This window comes from Pangasianodon hypophthalmus, chromosome 4, assembly GCF_027358585.1.
Source record: "Pangasianodon hypophthalmus isolate fPanHyp1 chromosome 4, fPanHyp1.pri, whole genome shotgun sequence".
Lineage (NCBI taxonomy): Eukaryota > Metazoa > Chordata > Actinopteri > Siluriformes > Pangasiidae > Pangasianodon > Pangasianodon hypophthalmus.
Window position 1 is genome coordinate 14,534,336 of NC_069713.1, and position 23,605 is coordinate 14,557,940.

At 37.7% G+C, this 23,605-nt stretch overlaps 1 protein-coding gene across 5 annotated transcripts in view; it reads left to right on the plus strand.

Moving 5' to 3' along the window:
- col4a6 (collagen, type IV, alpha 6) overlaps positions 1 to 23,605 on the plus strand; it is an 82,611-nt gene that overhangs the window by 38,583 nt on the left and 20,423 nt on the right. For 4 of the 5 annotated variants that reach the window (XM_026936439.3, XM_053233134.1, XM_053233132.1 and 1 more), the window contains 15 exons: positions 4,453 to 4,530; positions 16,240 to 16,374; positions 16,569 to 16,613; positions 16,941 to 17,060; positions 17,685 to 17,741; positions 18,188 to 18,214; positions 18,635 to 18,697; positions 18,823 to 18,858; positions 19,273 to 19,314; positions 21,753 to 21,839; positions 22,295 to 22,387; positions 22,893 to 22,946; positions 23,223 to 23,285; positions 23,415 to 23,459; positions 23,542 to 23,595. In XM_026936439.3, the coding sequence (XP_026792240.3) occupies positions 4,453 to 4,530; positions 16,240 to 16,374; positions 16,569 to 16,613; positions 16,941 to 17,060; positions 17,685 to 17,741; positions 18,188 to 18,214; positions 18,635 to 18,697; positions 18,823 to 18,858; positions 19,273 to 19,314; positions 21,753 to 21,839; positions 22,295 to 22,387; positions 22,893 to 22,946; positions 23,223 to 23,285; positions 23,415 to 23,459; positions 23,542 to 23,595 (999 nt within the window). The remainder of the gene's footprint in view (positions 1 to 4,452; positions 4,531 to 16,239; positions 16,375 to 16,568; positions 16,614 to 16,940; positions 17,061 to 17,684; positions 17,742 to 18,187; positions 18,215 to 18,634; positions 18,698 to 18,822; positions 18,859 to 19,272; positions 19,315 to 21,752; positions 21,840 to 22,294; positions 22,388 to 22,892; positions 22,947 to 23,222; positions 23,286 to 23,414; positions 23,460 to 23,541; positions 23,596 to 23,605) is intronic. The other variant, XM_053233136.1, reaches the window with a different exon arrangement.

The window sequence follows — 23,605 nt, forward strand, 5'->3', positions numbered from 1 at the left end:
CATAGATATCTGAAATGGGGCTTCTTTCTTTTCTCTCACTGTTGCATTCAATCTTGGATTTTTAAATACCACAAGTCAAGGACGAATAGGCAGCTGACCACATTGCACACACTTTGTGTATTTGCTTAGCCCTTTTGCGATGGACCTGAACCAGTGCTCGGAATTTTTTTTCTTTAACATAAAATGCTCTATACTCTCTTGCACTCTTTTGCACTTTTCCCTCAATCTCTCTCCCTCTTTTTCTTTGTCTGTTTTCTGTTCAGTCACTCAGAGATGGATGAAATTGATGGAGGTCAGGAGTGGAAGGGGTAGAGATGTGAGCAAGCACTTAGCAAGATAAATATTAATCAAAGACGAAACGGAAACATGAGGTCAACATCTGTGCGTGTGTCTGGTTGTGTTTGTTCACACGCACACAACTGAGGTGGATGGGGTCATTTCCAGACCATATGGTGAAGGATTTGCCTTTCTTGGGACAGTATCAAGAGCAAGAGCTAATGAAATTCTTGTAAGATTGGTAGAGCATCTGTACAATCCTACGCGTAATGTGACTGTCAGAGATGGAGTGGTGTTCTCAGCAGCTTTTCCAGAATGACTTGGGTAATTCTTGAATTATAGAGTCACTCTGTCATGGTGATGGCACAAAATTTTTCAATTCTAGTATTTATTTATCTTTCTTAGACATTCTATTAACAATGTTAATTATACAGGGAGTCCCAAAAGTCATCAAAGGACAAAAATTGGCAAAACAAAGCTTTTATTTATAGAACTTTTTCAATATGTCCACCATTTTCCTAAATAGACAAATTCTTATGAATAGAAGTACTTGGATTTGTTCACCTTTGTTCAGATACATCATCATCTGTAAAAATATAAAAATATACATTAACCATATGATGCTGAACATATGGGACATCCTGTACAATGTTCTGTGTGTAATAATGTTTCAACTGTCTGATTCACATTTAGTAGACAAATTTTTCTTATTTTGTTCCTATTTCTTACACAAAATAAATTAGTCCATTTTATTTAATTAGTAGTTGAGTGAAATAGCCTATTTATATTGAAGCTGGGTGATAATAGTGTACGGTGACAAAAAGTGATTGCAAGAAAGGGAGCAGAACTTTTAAGCCTCTACTTGATGTGAGGAAAATACCATTTTATATTTGCATTTAGAGAGGTTCCTGGCAGGCACCAATGTAAACACAATTTTGGCCAAAAGCAGATTTGAATGTACTACTGGGCTGGTAGATTTCCACGATTTCCAGATTTCCAAATACCACGCCCCCTTGCTCCACCCACACGCACCGAGCCCTGTTCACTTCTGACCATATAATGAACCGAGTGAACATATTAAACTTGGTTAATGTTCAACCAAGTTAACAATACACCTGTGTCACACATATGTCTGCATGAAAATACTAGTTCTGAGAATTTTCTGTATTTCTGCAGGACATGATCGCTACTCAAGAAGCAAATTGTTATAAACTTTATTCTAAACATCTAAGGAAGTATTTAAGTGAGTTAAGCACTCTTATCAGTACAAATAGATTACTGTTTGTATTAATTCCATGTTGAGCTTATGGTTGTGTGTCTGCCAGTGTGCTGTTGACATGCTCATAGTAGCCAGTCCCCTCTAGACAGTTTTTGCGTGATGCCTGTACTCATGAGAACAGTCTTGTCTTGTGGCTTGCCTGGGAATTCCTCTGAGTTTTAATACGCTACAGGCCACTTATTTAAAACCTATGTACTGGACATCTGATGAACCACATCTTTTGGTAGTGCATGTTTTAATAAATATAACCACTATGGAAAACAAAACTGAATGATGCAGAAGACTGGCCACGTCTTGAATTACAGCTAAATAGAGAATATTCCAGATGTAATTTATGCATATGGTATAAGACGAGTGGTGAATAGGCTTATAATAGCGTATTCGCACGTATACCCACTTTCACAGTACTGAACATGTACCTACAGGTATTTGGAGGGAAACCTTTAGTGGTGTTTTGTAGGGTGTGGAAACTGATCTTCTCCCTCGTGTGTTTTTGTGTGGAAAGATTTCTCCTTAAGTTCCACTTTTTGTTCTGTTCTCAAAGCACTTTCTCAGAAAACCCAGTGCAGGAATGTTAAGGTGTGGCATTATGATCATTGTGCCTTATTGGGAGATTTTTTCCTCTTGTACATGAAGAAAGCCACATGCACATATAAGATGTCTACCCTTCAACAGGTGGGTTAATCACACTGAAAAGAAAGTGACAAAAGGGCCTCTGAAGGGTTGAGATCGTTCAAGGAAAACTGGAGGAGTGTAGAATTATCCTTCTGTCCTTTCCGACCCCTGCACTGCCCCCCACTTGAATGCCTTTTCTCCTGAACACTGAGGAAAAGTTCAGATTCTATGAGATTCTAGCTCCCCTTCCAAATATGCGCCAACATGCTGCTGACAGCCAAGCGTTCCTCGATGCCTTCTGTTCTTATGGATTTAACCCTTTCTTCACCGCAGCTAGTCTTCATGTATGTTGCTGTGGCGTCTGATGAAAATGTATTACATTGGCATTGTAGCTTTCTTATAATTGTTCCTGTTTTTCCTGGTCCTCAAACCAGTTAACATTCAGAAAACCTTTATACTGTTCTCTCCCTCTTTCTCTGCCTCCCTCTTTTGCTCTCTTTTGGCCTGCTTCTGTCAGGCCGATTATCACTCCACATCAGATCAGAGGGAAGAATGAATCGAGGCATCTTTCTACCCACTTTTGCGCTTGTTCTCTTTTTCTTCCTTTTCTCATTTTCTCCGGCATTGTATCTGTTCATCTGTGTCTCAGCCAGAAATGCTCTTTACTATAAGCGCCAAAGGTTTGAAAGTTTGGGGACATGTTCCCTCACCTTTACAAAAGCATACACACACATAAACACACATGTCCTTTGCTTGGTGGGATGATCCAGGTCTTATTTGTGCTCTTAGTAGTGTGGAGTTGTATTTCATCTGACTCCATTCACCCAGTGGTTCAATAGCAATTTTCTCTTTCCCTCCCTGGGTCATATCATCCCATCCCACACCCTTTCATCCCTTAATCACATTGAAACGCTCCCTGGCGACCTCCGACCTTTGTGCCCAGGGCAGGTCCCTGCTAAGCACCCTCATACGACTGCACCTACTGTTTGAGCTCTGTTAACATTCCTGAGCCTGTACGTACCAGGCTTCTCACTGTGTAGGGGATTCTTTCTGTCCTTATAATTCTTTCTTGATGTCACATGAAAGGCTAAAAGCTGATTTTAGACCATCACTCTCACTAACTCTCAAACACTGGTTGTAACTGAGTATCTTCTATAAATGACGATACTCAGAGTATAGCCAGTGTTACTGATTTGCTGAATAACCTGTCTAATTATTAAACATGTGCTTGCACTAATTTTTAGGAACTGTTGGCAGATCTTCACTCTCATAACTACACATCTTTCCTATAAGTTACACACTAGTTAATAAATAGTATGCTTTTAAAATAAATAACTGACTAATAGTCTGGGAATTTGGGGGGTAAAGTGTTTCTGGTGTCTGAAAATATTTATGCAGACCTGGATGTCAGTAATTGTAAACTGAGCCAAAATAAATAAGTGGCAGACAGGTGGATGTGTGTGTTTGTGCGCACAAGGAGTGTAATTAGTGAATAGTAATTAGTATAAATTTCAGCATGGCACAAGCATAAGCTTCATCACTCAGAGGATATATGTGGGAGTGTGTACGCTGCAGCACAGACTATTAATGTCTAGTAATTACTATACATATTTATGCAGTTTTCATGTTGTAATTACTATGAATTATTCAATAATTACAGAGAAAGTAGTTTTGACTTGGTGGGGACATCCAGCTGGTCCCCATTAGGAAAATTGCACCTTTTATTTAGTAAAAAAAGCCTAAAAGTTGCTGGGGTTATGGTTAAGGCAGGGATAGGTGTAGGCATAACATTGTTTCCTAAAATAACACACAAGTTAAATGTATGTTTGTCTGTCTGTATTAATGTGTCTAATGTGTCATGTGTATTATTTCTTCTCCAGTAGCCAGTAACATCATTTGTCTCACTCATTTGAATATTGTACTGTATGCCTTAAATGACTAGTAATAATTATTTACTGACATGTCTATCAGTCCTGTCTAAGTAATCAGAACTACTTTCTCAAAACCACTTTTAATACTACTTATGAACTAACTAGCATTATCAATTATTTTTTTCCATTTAAAAATCTTCACTATTCATTGTAATCACATTAGCTCTATGGAAATGTCATTGGTTCACTATAGGCAAAATTATGTGCTTCTGTGTTGTTACATTACCTGGAGGAATATAAATTTTAGAGCGGTTTCTGTTACCTCCCTATTCACTTACCTCGGTGCTTGAATAAGAAGCCACAGGGCACTGGAGTTCATTTCTCTTTCTTTGTGTGTCTCTCTCTTTCTAGGGGTCGAAGACTGATGAACCATGTGCAGGGCGTGACTGTAGTGGAAGATGTCCCTGTCCTCTGATAAAAGGTAGCAGGGTGAGTACCACTCACACTTACACATAGGGTTTTGTGGATATGGTGAAGTATCATATGAAACAACTGGATATTCGCTATCAACTACTCCATTATTCCATTCAACTATTGTGAATAATGTTGGAATCTGTTGTTGTGAGCTAAGCATTGGCAATATTTCCAATTAAAAAGTGTGTATTGTGACACACAGACACTTTACATAAAAAAGGAAAGTAGATGATTACTATTTCACTACTTCTTTATCTTCATATTAAAAACAAAAAACATTTAAATTATGTTCCTCACTTGGTCAATGCAGTCTAGCTAGAATAATGTCAATTCTGTTGTGTTTGTATAGTCTAAAAGTTAATTAACGTTATCACTTACGTCAGTAATTGATTATATTCTACCTTTTCGTGTTAACATCAGGTTTCATAAAACCCACAAATTCTGTCTCATTCTGGTAAACACATGTTCCTGGGCAAACATTGTCACTATACATCTTTAAACATAGTTGGTCATTAGCTTATTATTTTTACAACGAAAAGTATTTGAATAGATTTTTCACCTATACTGTAGATATGCAAAACATGCTACTTAATTTGTAAAGAGCATGTTCATTTTATAAATTATCTAATGTCTACAGCGTTTTTTTCTAGGTCCTCAGTGGAATAGTGAACTAGCTTTAGATCTTTCTCAGCATACAGTTTTGAAACGGAGTTGGAAGAAAAGAGAATCCCAGTCTCATAGAAAAATAAACATTCACATAAAATGTACTGTATTTGCAGCATGTTGTATATGATATCAGTGTTCTGTCACAAAGCACATTTTCACTCGACTGCTCTGTAGATCAACACAACCATGCTCACATCACCGGTACACTATTTGAATAAGATTGAATAAGAAAGTTAGCAGCTTATTCCTCATTCATTACGGATGTGTCAAGTAGAAATTGCAGTCTTTTGCAATCATATGTTCTGAAGCATATTTGAAATGTTTAAAGTGCCAAGGTCATGTAGAAGTTTTGGGATAGCCTACAGAATCCTGCACAATCACAATACGACAATAAACCATAAACCTCGTCACCTCCCAGCCAATCAGAAAAGCAGAGATTTTCAGCACTGAACAAATAGCATCATGAATTTAAAATCACAATAGCTACCTAGCTACATATATGTACACATATGTGTACTTATGTCCTTTCAGTGCCAACATCCTGCATATATATAGTAGGGTGCTGCAAATAAATTTGTATGTGAATGAGTGTGTGTGTTATTGACATGTTTGAGTAGTGGCAGCTGTTGTCAGCACTGGTGGTCCTAGACAGGTGAGTAAATGTCACAGATGTACTCTCTGCCACATATCTCTTTTCTCCCAACTCCTAAAACTACAACAAAAAGTCTGAGTTTAATAAAAACAAACTTCTTCTAGTTTTCTTTGTTTAAGAAAGCAGTTCTATGGTTTATGTGACACAAATGCATAGTGTAATGCTACTGCTAATCTTCACTATAATTAGAAAGTATGCATATGCCTATTTTTCAAGGGAGAATATTGCATCTAACATGTATATATCTTCAACGAAATTAGTGTGGGTTTATTTGAAATTCTGTGTGTCTTCCTCATCCTTACTATTGTTCTGAACAAAATCAGACAGAGTTTGTAGAAAAATGCATGACTCATGGCAGATTTATAATTTTCAAATTGATTTGTTCCATGCCATTCATTAGCAAAATTCAGTGCTGTCTGCATACCAGACACTGTTCTCAGGTCAGAGTTATAGCCCTCGTTGTTCCATTCACACCTACCAGTTGAAAGATGGATTTTATTGGAATCAAAGCATGCATGGATCTCACCATCCACACATAAGAACTGTGCTCTCACACAATATTTATGGTGTTGTTTATAGCTTCACAGGGCCAATAATAGGCATCACTGTGTGATAATTATAGTGTTGCCATTTGGAGATCTTATACATCTACTTAAAAAAAAAGAAAAACATTTTTGAACTGAGAATATGATACAGCTGGACCACCTAGATTTAAGTCTTACCTTCTCGAGAAGTGGTGTGTGTATTTGCTGTCTCGGCGCAATGTCTAATTCAAATTGTACTCTAACATGTCCAGTCTATCTGAACCAATGATAAATTAAATCTGAATTCTAAGGAACTCTCCCTACAAATCATTTTGTGAGATTTGGCAGGATGATTAACAGTGTCAGGTTGTGTCAGAAAACCTGAAATACCTAATAACTGCTTTTTACTTCAACTTCGGTGCTTTTAAAGAACAGGAGGAGGAGTTGATGTTATGTGGAGGTAATACGCAGTCATGGTAAGGGCAGTGTAAAGTAGATGTGTAAAATGGCGGTCTTGTAAAGTGTCTGGTGCAGTGTGTAGTGTAAGTACAGGCTGTGGGCAGACATGTCTAATTGTTGTTTAACATCAGATCACCATGGAAGATGCCTTAAGTAGAGCCTTGGCACACACAGACACATTTATACAAACACACAAGCATACACACACACACATACATTATTAACATTATGTACACTGTGAGCATAACCTTTGCTTCTTCATTAGTAATGTCATGAACAAATACTGTACATTCATCAGTGATGTGGCTTCTCTCTGGCTAGTAACCGATAAATCATGTACAGACGGCGGTTAACAAACAGATCTACAGTAATCAAGTTTCGTCAGATGAAAATCCTAACCTGAGCACAGTTTCAGTTCAGGATACAGCTATGCGCAGAACCCCCAAAAAAACGTAGACCGTTTTGTTACTTACTCACCATTGCTTTCTGATAATAAAAAAAATTGAATAAAATAATTCTTGGCTACAAAAGCCACCATAAATATTGTTCCACTATAAAGCACACTTCAGCCTCATTACGTGCCTAGCAGTCGAATCACAAACCTGAAAATCAGCAAAAGCCAGCATGAGGTGATAGGAAGTGAATGAACCCCAAAATGTGCACTCATCCAAACTAAAAATGTTTGTAGGAGAAGGAAGGAGAGAGAGAGAGAGGGAGAGAGAACAGGAGAGATTGAGAGACAAAGCATGAGAAAGAGAGAGAGGTAGAGAGTAAAAGAATGACAGAGCGATTGGGGGGAGGGGTGGTGATGGGGGGTATGTATGGCCTAAATGAAATACAGACTATTGCCCCAGAGGTTTACTCTACAATGTCGCGTGATACCTAGTCTTTCTTAAAGGTTTTTATTTTTTTTTTTTAAACCTGTGTCCACTAATCTCAAAATACTCCCTCAAGACAAGCATGGTCATGACAAGCATGCTTGAGAGCGTGCACTCTGCTTAGACAGTGTTCCAACACAAACAGATGCCCATATTGGACTCATTTGGACAAGCAAGATCCATTTCCAGTGAGGTCAAAGGTGACAGAAGGCTGACAGCATGGTTTGTGTTAGGGCACACACACAAAAAAAAAACGTTATCTTTCATGTGTCGCAGAGGAGTTTGGAAGAACATATGGAGGGCCTCAGAGCCATGTGAGTCTCCTCTATCCCCTGTCACTATGAGGCACTTCTAAGAATTCAGCAAACATTTGCCATGATTTAAAGGTATATGAATGAGGCCTGGATTAGCCCTCGAATCCGTCATCACTGCCAAAAGTTTTGAACAATCTAGTGAGCTTTACAGTGTCAGGCTTATACTGTCAAGTCTTATATAAGGTGATGGGATACTAAACAGATGTCCCTTTTAAATTTTTTTGAATAATACTGTTAGGCAATAGGTTTATGGATTGGAGTGCAAGCGTCTGCTCAGAAGTGCACTGATTTTATTTGTTGATCTACATAAAAATTTATTCGTTACTCGAATAATCTTTTACCTGTAACCCTATGTTGTTAGCCATTAAGCCTGGTGTTACTTTATGTACAACTACAGAATATTATTAGAGTTGCTCAGGATTCCATAATTAAGGCTTATGATGTTTGTAGTTTAGTGTATCATTATTTGCAAGCCTGTTACTTTGCAGTGATGTGAAAGGGTAGAACAGGGCCATGCTGTCCATCATGTGTTTTAGGCAGGGCTGAGGTTTTTTGACCAGGGCTTCAGTCTACCTTTTTTTCCCCTCCTGTCTCTTTTTCCTACTGCTTAGTATTAAATAGATTTTGTGAATATAGATGGTACAAATCTTTTCTTCATCATCTCTTCGTCTTCTCTTCCACTTTCAATACTGACCATTTCTGCTTCCACTACTTTGTGCCTGGGGTTACAGAAGAGTGAGGCAAAGGGACCATCTGCTTTATTTTTGAGTTGCTCATGTTTCATACCGAAAATGGTCAGAAACAGAGTCAAACAGTCAGAGTAAGCAAACAAATGTGAACATAGTTTGTAGGTATGTAGAAGACTAACAACATACTAATGAAGTGTACACAGTGATGTCTTTTCTACTTTTCTTTAAAGCACTTTTCTAGCTTTTATGAAGCTTGCTTCCCTCTTTAACCCAAGAACAGAGCAATACAACATAAACAAGCCTGATGTATGTGCAAGTTCACTTTGTTGATTCATATAAAGATTTATAGGCCACAGCAGAGCCTACAGGTCATTATAGAGCCTTTACATGCATCCCAGTATTGTTTAAATAGAACCATTTTCACCTTACACTATATAGACTGGCTACAAAACAAAGCTGATAATGGTGTTTCTAGTAATTATACAAGTCTGTCATTTACAGATACAGATTTTACTGTCCTTGGCATTACTTGCAGCCATGATGTGAATGAAAGGGTGAGGTCCTGCTCTCCATCATCATCCAGAATCCTCCTAACCTTTGATAGTCTTTTCATGAGGCCTATAGGACAAATGGTGTCACCAGAGATGATGTATTTCTGGGGTACCCAGAACAGAACAGTGGCAATGGAGCTAGTATAATTTGTTGCAAGGGGTAATAAAAATAAGCACAGATCTTAGTTTTAGTAACCACAGAGACTACAGGAAATATGATTTAAAATGAGCCCGATGTATAGTAGTCTGTTTTGGTATCACAGGCTTGAACAGACCTTGAATAGGCATTTTAGTACTATGTCCTCTATGGTGATACCCTTTTTCTGTCTCCCACTACTTCTACTAATTATCTATAATGAACATTCAATGAACTGTTAAAACAAGGATATATTTATCATAAACATTAGAGTTATAAACTTTTTCCATTAAGCATTTTAAAGACAGGCATTTCATATTAGATGATTGCATGATTTCTTAGTTTTAGAAAGAGACACTGCCACACACTGGGCACTGATGGATTTACAAGTGCTCCAAGGATTAGGCGAAGGTATGAGACAAGAACATCAGAAGATTTAAACAGCAATGATTTACACATTTGCTACTAAAGCAGTTTGTAAATAGTGCTACTTTGTGTGTTTATCCTAAATGCACGTAATGGTATCATTACTCGTTATATAAAAAATTTGCCTAAATCTAAGGGTTAGCTGTTCATTCTCACACTCTCTGTATGTTTTAACTTAAATATTAACTTAATATCTTGTATAATTTACTTATTTAATACAATTAACCTATTATACCTGTTACCTATTATAGTACATTTATTTACTCATATATACTTATACATTTTATTACGTACACTTATAAGGAAAGTAAAATAGTATATAATAAAAGAGTATAGGAAGTGACAGACCAGTTCAGTGTAATAGGTTGGTAGTTAGTTTTATCATGGTAGCTGGCTAACATTAGGCTAGATTCATCTTAAATTCACCAATACTAGCTTTAATTAGCTATATATATATATATATATATATATATATATATATATATATATATATATATATATATATGTGTGTGTGTGTGTGTGTGTGTGTAGACGACTCCAATCAGTTACTTGATTTTACCTTTTTACTTCAAAGAGATGAGTAACGTGTGGACTAATTCAACAAGTTAGCACAAAGCAAGAATAAAATGTGCAATTCACAGATAACATGTGACAGCCTGCTAGCCAGTTACTTTGATTGGGGCTTGCTAATGTCTTGTAAAGTTAAGCTGTTATCTCACATTTACGTTCATCTACATTTTAATAGAAGCAGTTTAAGGTAGAGAGGGCATGTCAATCAATTCCGTAGTAAAACTAGTCAAACTTAACCCACGGATTGGCTCTAAGTGCTACTCATATGCTTATATGATTATGTATGATAATTTATTTATTATTCATGAATATTTATAATTAAGTTAATGTATTCTAACTAACTAGCAGCTCTCTGTGGGAGCACCCTGAAAAGATGTGATCAGTCCATTCATTTAAGCAGAATAATTTTCAGAAAGAACTCACCGAGACACACACACACACACACACACACACACACACTGTTGTTGAATTTAGTAACAAAACACATAGGAATCCAAATATCTAAACTAAACACAGCTGGACTGTCCACTCTTCCCACACACAGGACTGGAACAGTTATCTGCACGTTATTTTGGATTAGTGCTGTTTTACATGACCTTCTTTCATCTGGTTTGCAGTAGTAAGCATGTGTGCTAAAGTGCACTATGACACTTGGAGTCAAATACTACGAAGAATCAAAGCAGCTCAACCACAAAGACAAGACGTTCACTCTCTAAAAGGCATTAAATGCTTGTAATTAAGAGGGTATCCTAAAGGGTATATCTATTGTACCTTTAGTTATAGGACTTTGAGGATGTGATATTCCTTTAAATCTCTATTAAAGTGCATAATTGGACATTAAAGACCACTAATATCCCTTTGAAGATATGTTTACATTGTTGCTCGGATTTACCTGTACAGTATCATTTTTATGATGGTATTATGATCAGGCGAGACACTGGATGTTTCCTTGATACTTGTGCTTCAGTCAGCCAGAAACTGAATTATCAAAGACAAAGCCAATCACACTCCGATTAAACGTGCTCTCATGTGGCGCTGAATGCACCTTTGCATCGTGCCCATCTCTGCTCCCACTGAGCACACGGTGTGACAGTTAAAATCATCCCCTGGGCCTCGTTGCCCAAGAACAATGGGTCCCACCAAATCCTCAGGCGAGCCAGACTAAGTTGTGTGATCTGGAGGGAATCTGTCTGCTCATGGATTCTCTTGGCTGTACTGGCAGGAAGTGAGGTGCATGTTGGGTAACCAGGTCGGTAAGGCCAGTGGCTTAAGCAGACAGAATGGGTTCTATTGTGTGCATTGTAAGGAGGAGGATTTGCCCCACAAATGAGGCAGTCTAGTGCACAGTAATGTGGCTGGATGTTTTTTTGTTTTTTTTTATCATGTCTGCATAAAATTGGGACATTTTTACAACTATGATTCCAAGGTTGAACCATTTATGGGGAGGCATCCTCACAAGGCTCAAAAATTCAGAGTATGCTCACCTGCAATTTAGTGTTGAATGTGTGAAATGAGCAAACTAGTATTTTAACCATACCCAGGCATTAATGATTAGGTTATCTTGTGTAAAACAAATAAGCTGCAAAGAATATAGTTTAGCTTGAAGGTAGTTTGCTGTGTTTGGCCTTTATGTTGAGCTAGTTTAATTAGTCTGACATGATGTGACTTTTAGGAAAGTAAATAATCTTTCTTGGCCTCAGTTACTTTATGCATATGGATTTCTTTAACTGTCTGGGTCCTTTTGCATGTCTATGCCACAAAAATAAATAATTTCTTCAGACTAAAGTTACATAAGGGCCAATATATAATCCTTAGCACTGGTTGTTCATCAAGGTCTTGGTATGACTAGCCTTGCTAGTTCTTGCAGTTCTTGGTATGATTAGCCATGCTAGTTCTTGCAGTACCTCTTAGGTATGTCTCCTCCCATAGCTTATATATTAATGCCTGATTGACAGTCTTCTTCCACCTGATGATTATGTAGGACCAACTGGGTAACCAGTGGTTCGTCTCTGTGTTCATTACTGTCACCAAGAGGATTTGCTTACAGGGGTACAAATATACCAGAAGCACACATATCATCACAGTACACTGAATTTGGATATGGACATATAACCATGTGTTAAATTGGGGTTGGAGCTCAGGATAGTGAAGTTATGTTTGGTTTATGTGAACAGTACTGTAAATTAGATGGAATAGGAGCCACCCCTTTCTCCTAAATCTCATTTTATATGCACATTGAAGTGTTCAAAAGTTACACAACAGTAAATCAGTAAGTTATATTTTCACATTTTCTAATTTTAAATACCTTAAGAGTAAATATTTGACTCAGTGCATTTACCTTGTCCTGTTTAGTCTGGGCTTCTGTTTAGTTTATAACAAACTCCCTAGCCCTAAACTTTCGTCCCATTAGGACAATGGTGGCATCAGAGCTGGGACAGATCTTGCAAAATATGTTTGTAAGTTACTAGACCTCATAAGAAAAAAAATCTGGTAATTCTGGAAGAAGACTGATGTACAGTAGCTAATTTACTGTGACTGATTCCTGAAGAATATGTGATGAAAGTTGTTCCTTATGGGGGGATACATCCTGTAATGGCATAGGTATGCAGTCTGAAAATGAAGCCTTAACATTTACCACAGGAAAGAATCAAAGGTGCTGAAAGCTCCATAAAGCATGGTGCTGGGATAAAACACGGTAGCTTTCATACGGCTACAGGGACGGAAGACTTTACACTATATGTATATGTGCATATGTGTGTATGTATGCGTGATGGTAAGTGTGGGCATCTGTGTATGTGTATATACAGTGTGTAATAGAATCAAGCTAACCTGTTTTTTTTAGATGTGAAGTGCCTCATTTGCTTTGCTTTGTAACTTGCTCATGTTTAACAAGCCAAACATTCTCCAGTCTTAACACTAAAACGGCCTTTGTATACAGTATGTGGATTACCGTGGCAATGACCACCACGCAACACACTCACTACTAACACTGTGTTCTTTTTTCCATCATTAGTCAATGAGATTCCAGGGAAAAGGTCCGACTTTGTCCTGCTGTTTTTTTTTTTTTTTTATCAAAGCTCATTAAAAAGGCACTGTTTATTAAGGTAAATGTAGCAGTCTGGCTGAACATGGAGCTTTTCTACAGTCTTTTCTTCTTTAAAGAACACACAAGCGCTGTAACTATGGGACGTTTCAGTATTATCAGATGAATGATATAATGACTGACCATGTGCCTAAATTGCATCCAGGGTGTATTCCTGCCATGCACCCAGTGATATCAGGATAGGGCAGTGGATCTCCCGCAACCCTGATCAGGATGAAGTGCTTACTGAAAGAAACCTGTAGAGTACAGTGTTCTCCACCAGGTTCTCTGATTTCCTCCCATCTTACAAAAAACATGCTGGCAATAGGTTAAAATTTTAAAACCATATGACGTGTGATTGTGTGTATAGAAAGCAGGAGTCCAGTGTTACAGGCTTATAGATCACCATTAATAAGTGTTCTCTCTGCACTGATTGACAGTTAATTGATTCATGGTCAGATTCTGTGTGTACAAATACTTGTGATACATTTGTACAATTGGTCTATCAAAAATTTGAAATCCCAAATGACTTATCCAGTACTTATGCTTACTAAACATGTATAACATGGAGTTGTAAAATCTAAAAAAGTGCACTATATTTGCAGTAGAACACCATTTGAGTTTTAATCACAGAAAAAAATAGGAATCCAGTAATAGTCAGTAAATTGTCATCTACTTAAATGGTATGTACAGTAGACAATTGTTTGTTTTATATTTCTTTAGAATTGGATCTTATTTCACATTAATAATATTAAGATAAAAGAGTGATTTGGGCAAAAAAATTTGAAGATGCACATATTTCAAGTGACTTGTATTAGCAACCAAATTTGGAATAGGCAAAATAGTAGGATCTCAAACATTCACATATGGATTGATTATGAAAAATGATGAAAAATTGAATACTGATATTTAGTGATATATAGTGATAGTTCTGATGGCCCACATATTGGAAGTCATATTCATCAACATTTTTTATAATGAACGTAGCAAGGTGAAAGAGAGAGCACATATTTGGGCACTGGAGTCAGGCTATGAGGTGGTAACTGTGGGTAATGGAGGGTCTTGGTGGATAGCTGTGACCAGGCTTCCTCTTCACTCCTGAGCTGTGTGTCTGGAGTCTCACCTCGGCCCTCACTGGAACCAGGTGGCCCTTCAAATTACACCAAACTCTGCCTCTCCCTAACAGCCATTAATTGTAGGGTCTGAAACTCTTTAAGTCTATGTGTGTGTGTGTGTGTGTGTGTGTGTAATACACACATTCCCATAAAGACACAGGCAGACATGAGTGAAGGCTATCCTTAGACCATCACCTACACCTACACTCCCCCTCATACACACACTCTCCCTGCCTTATCGTGGCCTTAAAAATGAGCTAACGATCAGCTGTCAGTCTCTTTCATTTGCCTCCTGCTCAAACAGTGACTCCCAACAGCAGTAAATAACCTTTCTTTTAGTGCCTGCCAATGGTGCTTTGAGCACGAGGTGTTGACTGCAAAATTAAAATGCTGGATGGTGTCGCCCCCGTATGGCAGATAGTCAGTATTGCAGGTGATTTCTTCATTTAAAAAAGGTCAGTTCAGCACTTACTTATTGCTTGAGGCCACTTTCAGGAATTTGGAAATTATATATATATATATATGTGTGTGTGTGTGTGTGTGTATTTTTATTAACTGTTAAAACAATAATTGAGCTAAGTGTGATTTCCTCACACAGTGAATGTCAGGCTTGATCAAGTTGTTGGATAGTTACATTCCATAGCGAAACAGACATAAGTTTAGTGAGTTTAGTTTGTAATCAGATACCAACTGTCAAAATGTCCACGATGCTTCTGCACCACAGTCTAAAAGGAATTTTTAAACCTAGCTTTCTCCATTTTTAGACTTTAAAATGCTTTTTTCTGCAAAAAAGAAACATACTGTATTTCATTGCAGTTCAACAACATCCTGTAGTTTTCAGAACTTAGGAAATTTCTAAATTTCACCATGTGAAGGGTTTTTCTCAGATCACACATTTATTCTCATTATCTGTTAAAGATATCTTAGACTTTAGACTGACTGTCCAATTACAACTGTCCACTGTGAATCAAATTATAATTGATCCAAAAATTCTAAGTTTTTGAATCTAGTCCTTTAGGATGGCAGCAGGTATAGCATGATAATCATGACATTTTCCATAGTAATAGAAATTATACTTGGAGATGACTGGTTATGACTGGCAATGAGACAGACAGACATATGGTACATAGAACAAGAGCCAGTTAGAGTTACATGACACACTTTTATCTCTGGGGCCATCATAACGACGTAATTATTTTAGCGATGTCTGGAAGACTCTTAAATCCAGGTGCTCAGATGTGACCTCTAGAGCACACCCATGACCTCCTGCATTCCTGTTACTGATAGCCACTGCACACATTTATACTCACTGTCAGTAGTGTGTGTAGCTGGGTGTGAAAGTTTTTAATAGATTTTAAAACACAGTATATATACCATTTAACAGATGTAAGTAAGGCCACACTGAATATTTGTATTGCATCCTGAAACAGGATTCTACACACTTTTGTTTGAAACAGTGTTGAGACAGAATGTCTGTATTAGTGCCACAAAAAAACAAGACATTAAATGATCTCCTTAGCGTCTACTGGTTTTTTTTTTCACAGTAATTTTACAGTCATTGGCAGTTGATGTAATATGTACACTATTCAGATTATTTTGCCTTTGTCAGACATACTTGAATGACCTCTGTCCTTATGTGTCTCTTTTTTAATTTTATCTCAGGGTCAGCCTGGGCCTTTAGGACCGCCTGGCCCCACTGGACTCGATGGCTTTATTGGGGCCCCAGGGCCTGTGGGACCTAAAGGAGAAAGAGGCCATGGTGGTCACTCAGGACCATCTGGACCCAAAGGGGACAAGGTGAAATTACAGTAATAATAAGTAATGATACAGTAATACACACTGGTACTGACTTGCTGACATTTTTTATATCCTTTTAACTTATATCATACATCCATATATCTTTATCATACACAGTGCGATAAGAGGAGGTTGAGTACAGGTGTTGTATGTACAAGTCTGTTCAGTATGTTTTTTGTCACTGTTTTCAACAGGGTCCAGTGGGTGTTCCTGGTTTTCCAGGTATCAATGGTATTCCTGTAAGTAACAAGTTCTCCCATTTAATCAAATTAGCTAAATATCTAAAAAATAATTAAATAAATTGCTAGCTTCTTAATGACTTGGGGAGTTTTGCATTGCTGACCTGGAATTTGGCAAGCACTTTGCTCTATTTCAAATAAATCTCACAAATTCTTCTGTTGGAAATCGTGTGACTGCAAAGATGTCACAAAACTAATGTGATGTCTGTTGAGTAACTGCCTTCTTTCATCAGACTCTGCTACACTGATAATCTTCATTAGTGATATTTCTTCATTGTGGCAGCGGTTCTAGGGTCTAACATTTGGTTTAATGTAATGTTGAAACAGGGTTACTCAGGCCAGGAGGGACCACCGGGACTGCCAGGAGCAGACGGCTGTAATGGCACACAAGGTGACCCTGGTTTCCCCGCCGGCTTCCCTGGGAGACCTGGCAACCCTGGACCTCGGGTAAGTATGTAGAACAATAAGCAGGCTAAATAACAGCTGTTGTTATTTAGAGCCACAAATGGACAAAAATACATGAAACTGTATTACAAAATACCATCATAAAGTGTACAGTATTTTGTACATTTTGTAAAGTGGATAATAGCTCAGAAGTGCCATTTCAGTTAATAAGGTAATGCTAATAATAGGTATAATAGTAGGTAATTCGTAATAAATTATTTCTAACACTAACTTTAGGGTTGCTTAAGAAAACACACTGATGGTTGACGCTAAAGTGTAAAGAATGTTATTGAAGAACGTGTAACAATAATTAAATATTCAGTAGTGACAGTCATGGTTTTGCAACATGCTGGATAGAAACGATTCCCATAAAAACGAATCAACACATTACTACGCCTCCATTTCCCCCCTGACGGGTCACTAAGCTGTTCATGAATTGTTCATGAAAAGAACGCATTGCTGGTGATATGTTTTATTGTACAGCAAAGAGTTTCTAGTCACAGAGCAACTCTTCTACTATTCTATAATTCTTTAAAATATTAACTGGTTTATGGTTTATTAAACTATTGCTTTATTAAACTATATAACATCACATGAGAGTCTTGATGTATTTTGTCTTTGTATTAGGGATTACCTGGTGTCAAAGGGCAAAAAGGAGAACCACGGTTCATTTCTACAACCTCGGTAACTCAGCACCTTACTATGCTCTTCATATTTTACTGATACTCTGTTAATGTAATAGTTCATTAAACGTAATATCTGAAGGCTTTTGTGTTAATTATTTTGATCACAAACCAGTGCCACTCATGCACACACACACAAACACACACACAAAACACAGACACTGTCCCCGAAGCCCAACGTCACACAATTTTGTGTTGTAAAGAGCAGAAGCCAAGGCTATCATTTTATTATTACCTGACATGATGACACTCATGTATTCTCTTCTTTCCATCAGTGAGCAAACAGTGCTCTTGTAAAGATCATTTTGGGGATATATTTGAGTATACAGTTCCAGAGTACACTAGAGAATCAGCTTCGTCTTTGTTCTGTCTTATATTTACAATTGACAACAACTATCTCAGTCTATCCTTCCTTCTCTTTTTGTCTGTTTCTCTCTATCTCTTTAGGTTCCTTTTGGTCCTGCTGGGGAACGCGTAAGATTTTGATTACATATGCTGACATTTAATATAAATACCAATTTTTTTATTGTTTAGTCATCATAGCACTTTCTAGTTTAGTTATCCAACAGGTCTCAATAAAATTTTGATCTTTTGCTGTATTAAATGGCAGGATTACAGGAAAGGGTAACTCAACACCTTACAGGGCTACAAGGTTGCTCACACACCCCAGAATTTACAGCATCACTCTTCTTTCCTTTATATGCAATATTTTACTGTCACATGGAAACCATTCATTTGGTAGTGCTTAGTTTACTGAACACAGAAAGGAACCTAAACATCAACAATGAATGCAAGAAAATAAAGCACAATAAGGAAAGTGACACCAAATCTCAACTGACTGTGTTAGGGGCCAAGGAAACCACTCACATCTGTCCAACATGGTTTGTCCTGTAGGGTCTTCCTGGTCCAGTTGGTCCCCCGGGTCCCATCGGCCCCTTCGGTTTACCTGGTTACCCTGTACGTATCCTACTTCAAAGTGTGTGTTTGTTATATACCATGCGTGTTCATGCCACGTCCTAGCAAAAAAGGAGGTCCCATGTAATAATATCTACCAACACATCCTTTTCTTTCTCTCTCTTTAGGGACGTCCTGGTCCTCCAGGTCCCCCTGGGCCAACAGTAAGTTGCAAGCTCGCATGTACTGCAGCATTTTAAGGTTTATGTGGGGGAATATGAGATTTCTGATGATAAGTCTCATCTAAATTACAGAAAACAAATTTTAAATAAAATTACAGAAATCAGGGCTTTGACATTTGGTTGGATAGTGTTCAGCATTTTCATAGTTTTACCTTGTCTAAATAGCTTCTCAAGAAGCATTTGCAAATTCAGGTGCTTTGAGATCCTGTAAGTAGCAGGCAACATATTTAAGTACTGCAGAATATTTCTGATGCATACTGTAAACAAAGTAAAAAGTTGAAAATTGAATTGAATTGGTACTATTCTCTCTACAGTTTCATAGATGTTGTGAAATGGATGTGGCGTCTAAAACAATTTGATCCACAGAATTGTCAACATTTCTGCTTTATTTTCTAGGGAAACCCTGGTCAGGGTTACGAAGGAGAGAGAGGAGAGAAGGTATTTCAGTTATTCTAGTCTTAATTCAGTCAATTCACCTCAGTTCATCAAAATATCCAGTTCTACATTCTCATGTAAAACCACTGCATTTCTGTATTTCACAAACTAAATACATGTTTCTCAGTAATTTGATGTATGACATATACTATATATAGATAGATAGATAGATCTGTGTAATTGTGTGTTGAAAATAGATGCAAGCATTTCATTTATACCAAATGGCCTGATTTGACAAGTGAGTACAGGCAGCTAGTTAGGTCTTGGCCTTGGTTATGACATGCAAAACTTTTATAAATGAGCTCCGTGGTAAAACAGCACCTGACTACAATAACTGAGTCAGCTTTTTCATGTCATCACCTGAAGAAAACATATTAATAAGTCAGTTGGTGTATTTATGCCCATTTGGTGTTTAATTTGTTCACTTAACCCCTAAATGCATATCTTGGGTTGTTAGTTACTTGTGATCTGTTTATCATCTCTTCCTTCTGCAAGGTCTCTACCTCCCTGATATTCTTCATAGTTCAAAATCATTGTCAAAATTATTTCTGATTTCTGAGGTGACTGGCGAAACAATGAAGCTGAATTACTTGGCAAAAAGCACATAATGATTAACTAAATCTGTTTGACAGCATGTAGTGACAAAAAATCAAAATATAAAAAACACATTATTTGTCTAATTTTTCATGGTTAATCAAATATTTTGTCAGTTTTACACTGTCATGACAGATCAATATGTGTTATATGTGGTATGCTAGGTTAATAGTGACCCAAGTACCAAGCATTTAAGGGTTAAGGGATAATTAGTGCCAGTAATAGTGTGAAACGGAATAAAGGCAATGTCTCGCTAAGAGTCAACATTAGCAGTTTTTCCTCATGTAACTTCTTTTTTTTATTTAATGATGTTTCTAAGCTAAGACACCATCATTTTACTTATTAAATCTCTTGCATGCTGGAATGGAACCATTTTCCTCTCTGAACCTCTCCCACCATACACTAATCCACGTTTATTTTGTTTGTCAGTCTCTTATCTAAATCATGTTTCCTTATTTCTAAGCAACTACATGACAATATGGTTGGCACTATGCTTAACAGAGAATTAAGAGTATGAGTAACACTTCCTATGAATGCCATTTGAAGTGCAACTGGTGCACTGATAGCAATGTGTAGATGGCACAGTGCATTATAGCTCTTTATTTATGTAAAACGTTATAGCTTTTGAAAAGGAGATTTTGGGGATTTTCTTTAAGGTTATGATTGAAGCCAGGGCTAGGATTAGGGTACCACAACCTTTCTAACATTAATCCTTCTTGCCTTCTAATTATAGGTAGCTTTATTGATTAATACTAAAATCAAGTGATTGGTAATCATAGGAAGTATTACTGAAAACTCTTAACTGTCTTATATGTAATGCATGCAGTGAATGGTGATTTTGTTCCAGATCTATGTCAGTTCAGAGATTCCATTAAAACATGATGTTACAATACTGTAGGTTTAAAATATATAATATAAAAATGTTTCGCATTTTTAAATGGAATCCTTGAGCTGTCATACTGGTTGATATTTTGAGTGGACTGTACTTACAATCACTGGCTCAGGCATAAGAGTGCAACACAGTCACAACCTTAATACATAGGAAAGTTGAGTGTGTTCGGGTTATCACTGTGTTTCACTTTTACATCTTAGTACAAAATCTCACTGTGCTGGTGCTGGTTTCACTTGCTCCCACTTCTTGTGTGACTTCTTTTTCCTTTCGATCTATTGATTGAAAAATGTTTTGGCCCTGTGGCAGCATGCGAGTTGAAGTTTTTGACCCCTTTGTTTTCATGTAAGAATGAACACTAACCATCTTTGGACAAAATATTATGCATGCTTTCATTACGCAACTTGAAAATACTCGAATGAACCATGTATGAGGAATAAGCTAGGGTTATTTAAGTGTGTTAAACTGTGATATTGGATTAACAGGACTGAAGACATTATGATTGTGTGCTAAAATGGTGACAAAAAATCAATAATAGATTTTGGCCCACACTAATTGACATCAGGAGTATACATTTATAAAAGAGCCCTTTATTTATGTCTCCCGTTTCTTTTTTTCTATTAATTGCTTAATTTTGTTGTTTCTCACTCCTTCTTCCTAGAGCTATTGTCTCACATCCCTCTTTTTTATCTTCTGCCTTTTTAAAAACTTTTCTTTGTCTCTCTCTCTCTGTATGTTTTGCCTTTTCAATTAATTTTTCTCTCTCTCACTCTCAATTTTTTTTTTCTTTCTTTTTTCTATCTTTTCTTATTTACTCTTACTGTTTATCCATCACAGTATTTTCGGTCACCCTTTCTCTTCCTCAGCTTGTCTCTTTATTTCTATTTCTCTCTCTTCACCCTCTCCTTCACACACTCTCGGGCTCTAATGTGTACTCTGTGTGTGTTGTGGATCTCAGGGAGATGCGGGTCTGCCGGGACTCAGGGGTGCGCCGGCTGCTCTGTTAGGCTCGCCAGCTATAAGCACAATCAACAAAGGAGAGAAGGTAACACACAGGGGACAGTGATGCCAGCCCAGGGAGGGGCTCTGCCAGGGTGAGAGTGATGCATGATGGGAGAAAAGAGGGCCAGAGCAGCAACTGAATCCTCAGAAAAACATTTTAGAACCTGACAGCCTTCTGCTGTGGTGTCCGACCAGTCGATCACTGAGCTACAGTTCAATGATTGGATATAGATTAACATTAACATAGTGCAGATTGTTTAAGAAATACAGTTCATCAATCAAAGCCTCTGTTACTCTCCCTGTCTCCTTGAAACTCCCTCTCATCCTGACCTCCCCACCACCCCACGAGGGGTCACGGCTTTTGAAACTCCGCTTCATACCCACATCCCTCAAACCCTCACCACAAAACCAACTTGCCCCGTCGTCTCCGCCTCCGTCCAGCCATCCTTCCATCCTGTCCTGTATAAAAACTCTCTCTTCCTTGGTTACCGCATCCAGGGAGACGTGGGCCTGCCCGGTGACCCAGGCCGCCCACTGGTCAATGGAGTTGTGGAGTTTGTTGGAGTTCCAAAAGGAGACAAAGGAACTCAGGTTTGTGCGATGATGCTGCTCAGACAGATCAAGTGGACAAGGATGTGATCAAGCCAGGGAACAGCCTCTTCCAACAGTCCCATCTACTTCTACAGTCATATCCCCCCATCACTCATCACACTAAACCTTCTCCGAGGCTTAACACTAGCTCACTTCACTCATTAATTACTGATGTTCATGTCAAAGATGTTATCATATTTGTTTCTGTTCTTTCATTAGCTATAGGGTTAACAGTTTTTTTCAGTTATGATGTTCTTTTGAAGATTTTGTGGGGCTTTTAATCATCATACATGTTTATTTTCAAATTGCACTCTAGTATATTTCAATCCTGTCTAGCTGAGTCATTTACTTATACTAAAAATCATAGTAAATTGTCTAATAGTTTTCAGAATACTTTTTATTATCAGAAATTTTTTAATTAGTTTTGGCATATGGGCTGATCACTTTAATCATATGCTTACACCCCTGTTCCTTCTCACTGCTTGTGTCTCCGTTTGTTGATCAGGGTGATATTGGCTATACTGGTGTTCCAGGACTCCCAGGTCCACAAGGACCCCCAGTAAGTGACCGATTACAGTCTGTATTTTCTTTGTTGAAGTTCTGTGATCTGGCTTGCTTGTTTTCCATTGTTATTTAAGATTACAGTGATTTACATCTTGTGTGTAACAAGAAATGGTCAATAATATACATATACATATTATGTAACTTTTATTTGCTGTTTTATAAATTTTTCCCATATCTGGGAAGCTCAATGCCTTGTTTGAAAAAAAGGTTTGGTACTGATGACAGCGTGACACATCCTATACACCAAACCACTCATTCTCCTCATTTCCAGGGCCCATATGGCTACAAGGGGGAATATGGAGAGAAGGGAATTCCCGGATTACCTGGTGTGAGGGTAAGATTTGTTCTAGTGTCTCTAGGTAATAATGGATTTTCATAACTGCTAATGTCTGATATCTTGAATCATAGGTAAATGCACAGTTGGTTGAGTGTCTACTGTCAGCTTTATTATTTCATTTTGTAGGGTCCTCCTGGTTTTAATGGACCACTTGGAGAAGATGGCCTAAAAGTAAGACTTAAAAATGCCTACACTTCAACTGTGTCATTGATACTTCACCAGTGGGAAATAATCATTGCTATTTTTGTCATAGGGGTATCGTGGGAGCCCTGGTCTCTTTGGATTGGGAGGCATTCCAGGCCCTAAAGTGAGTATGA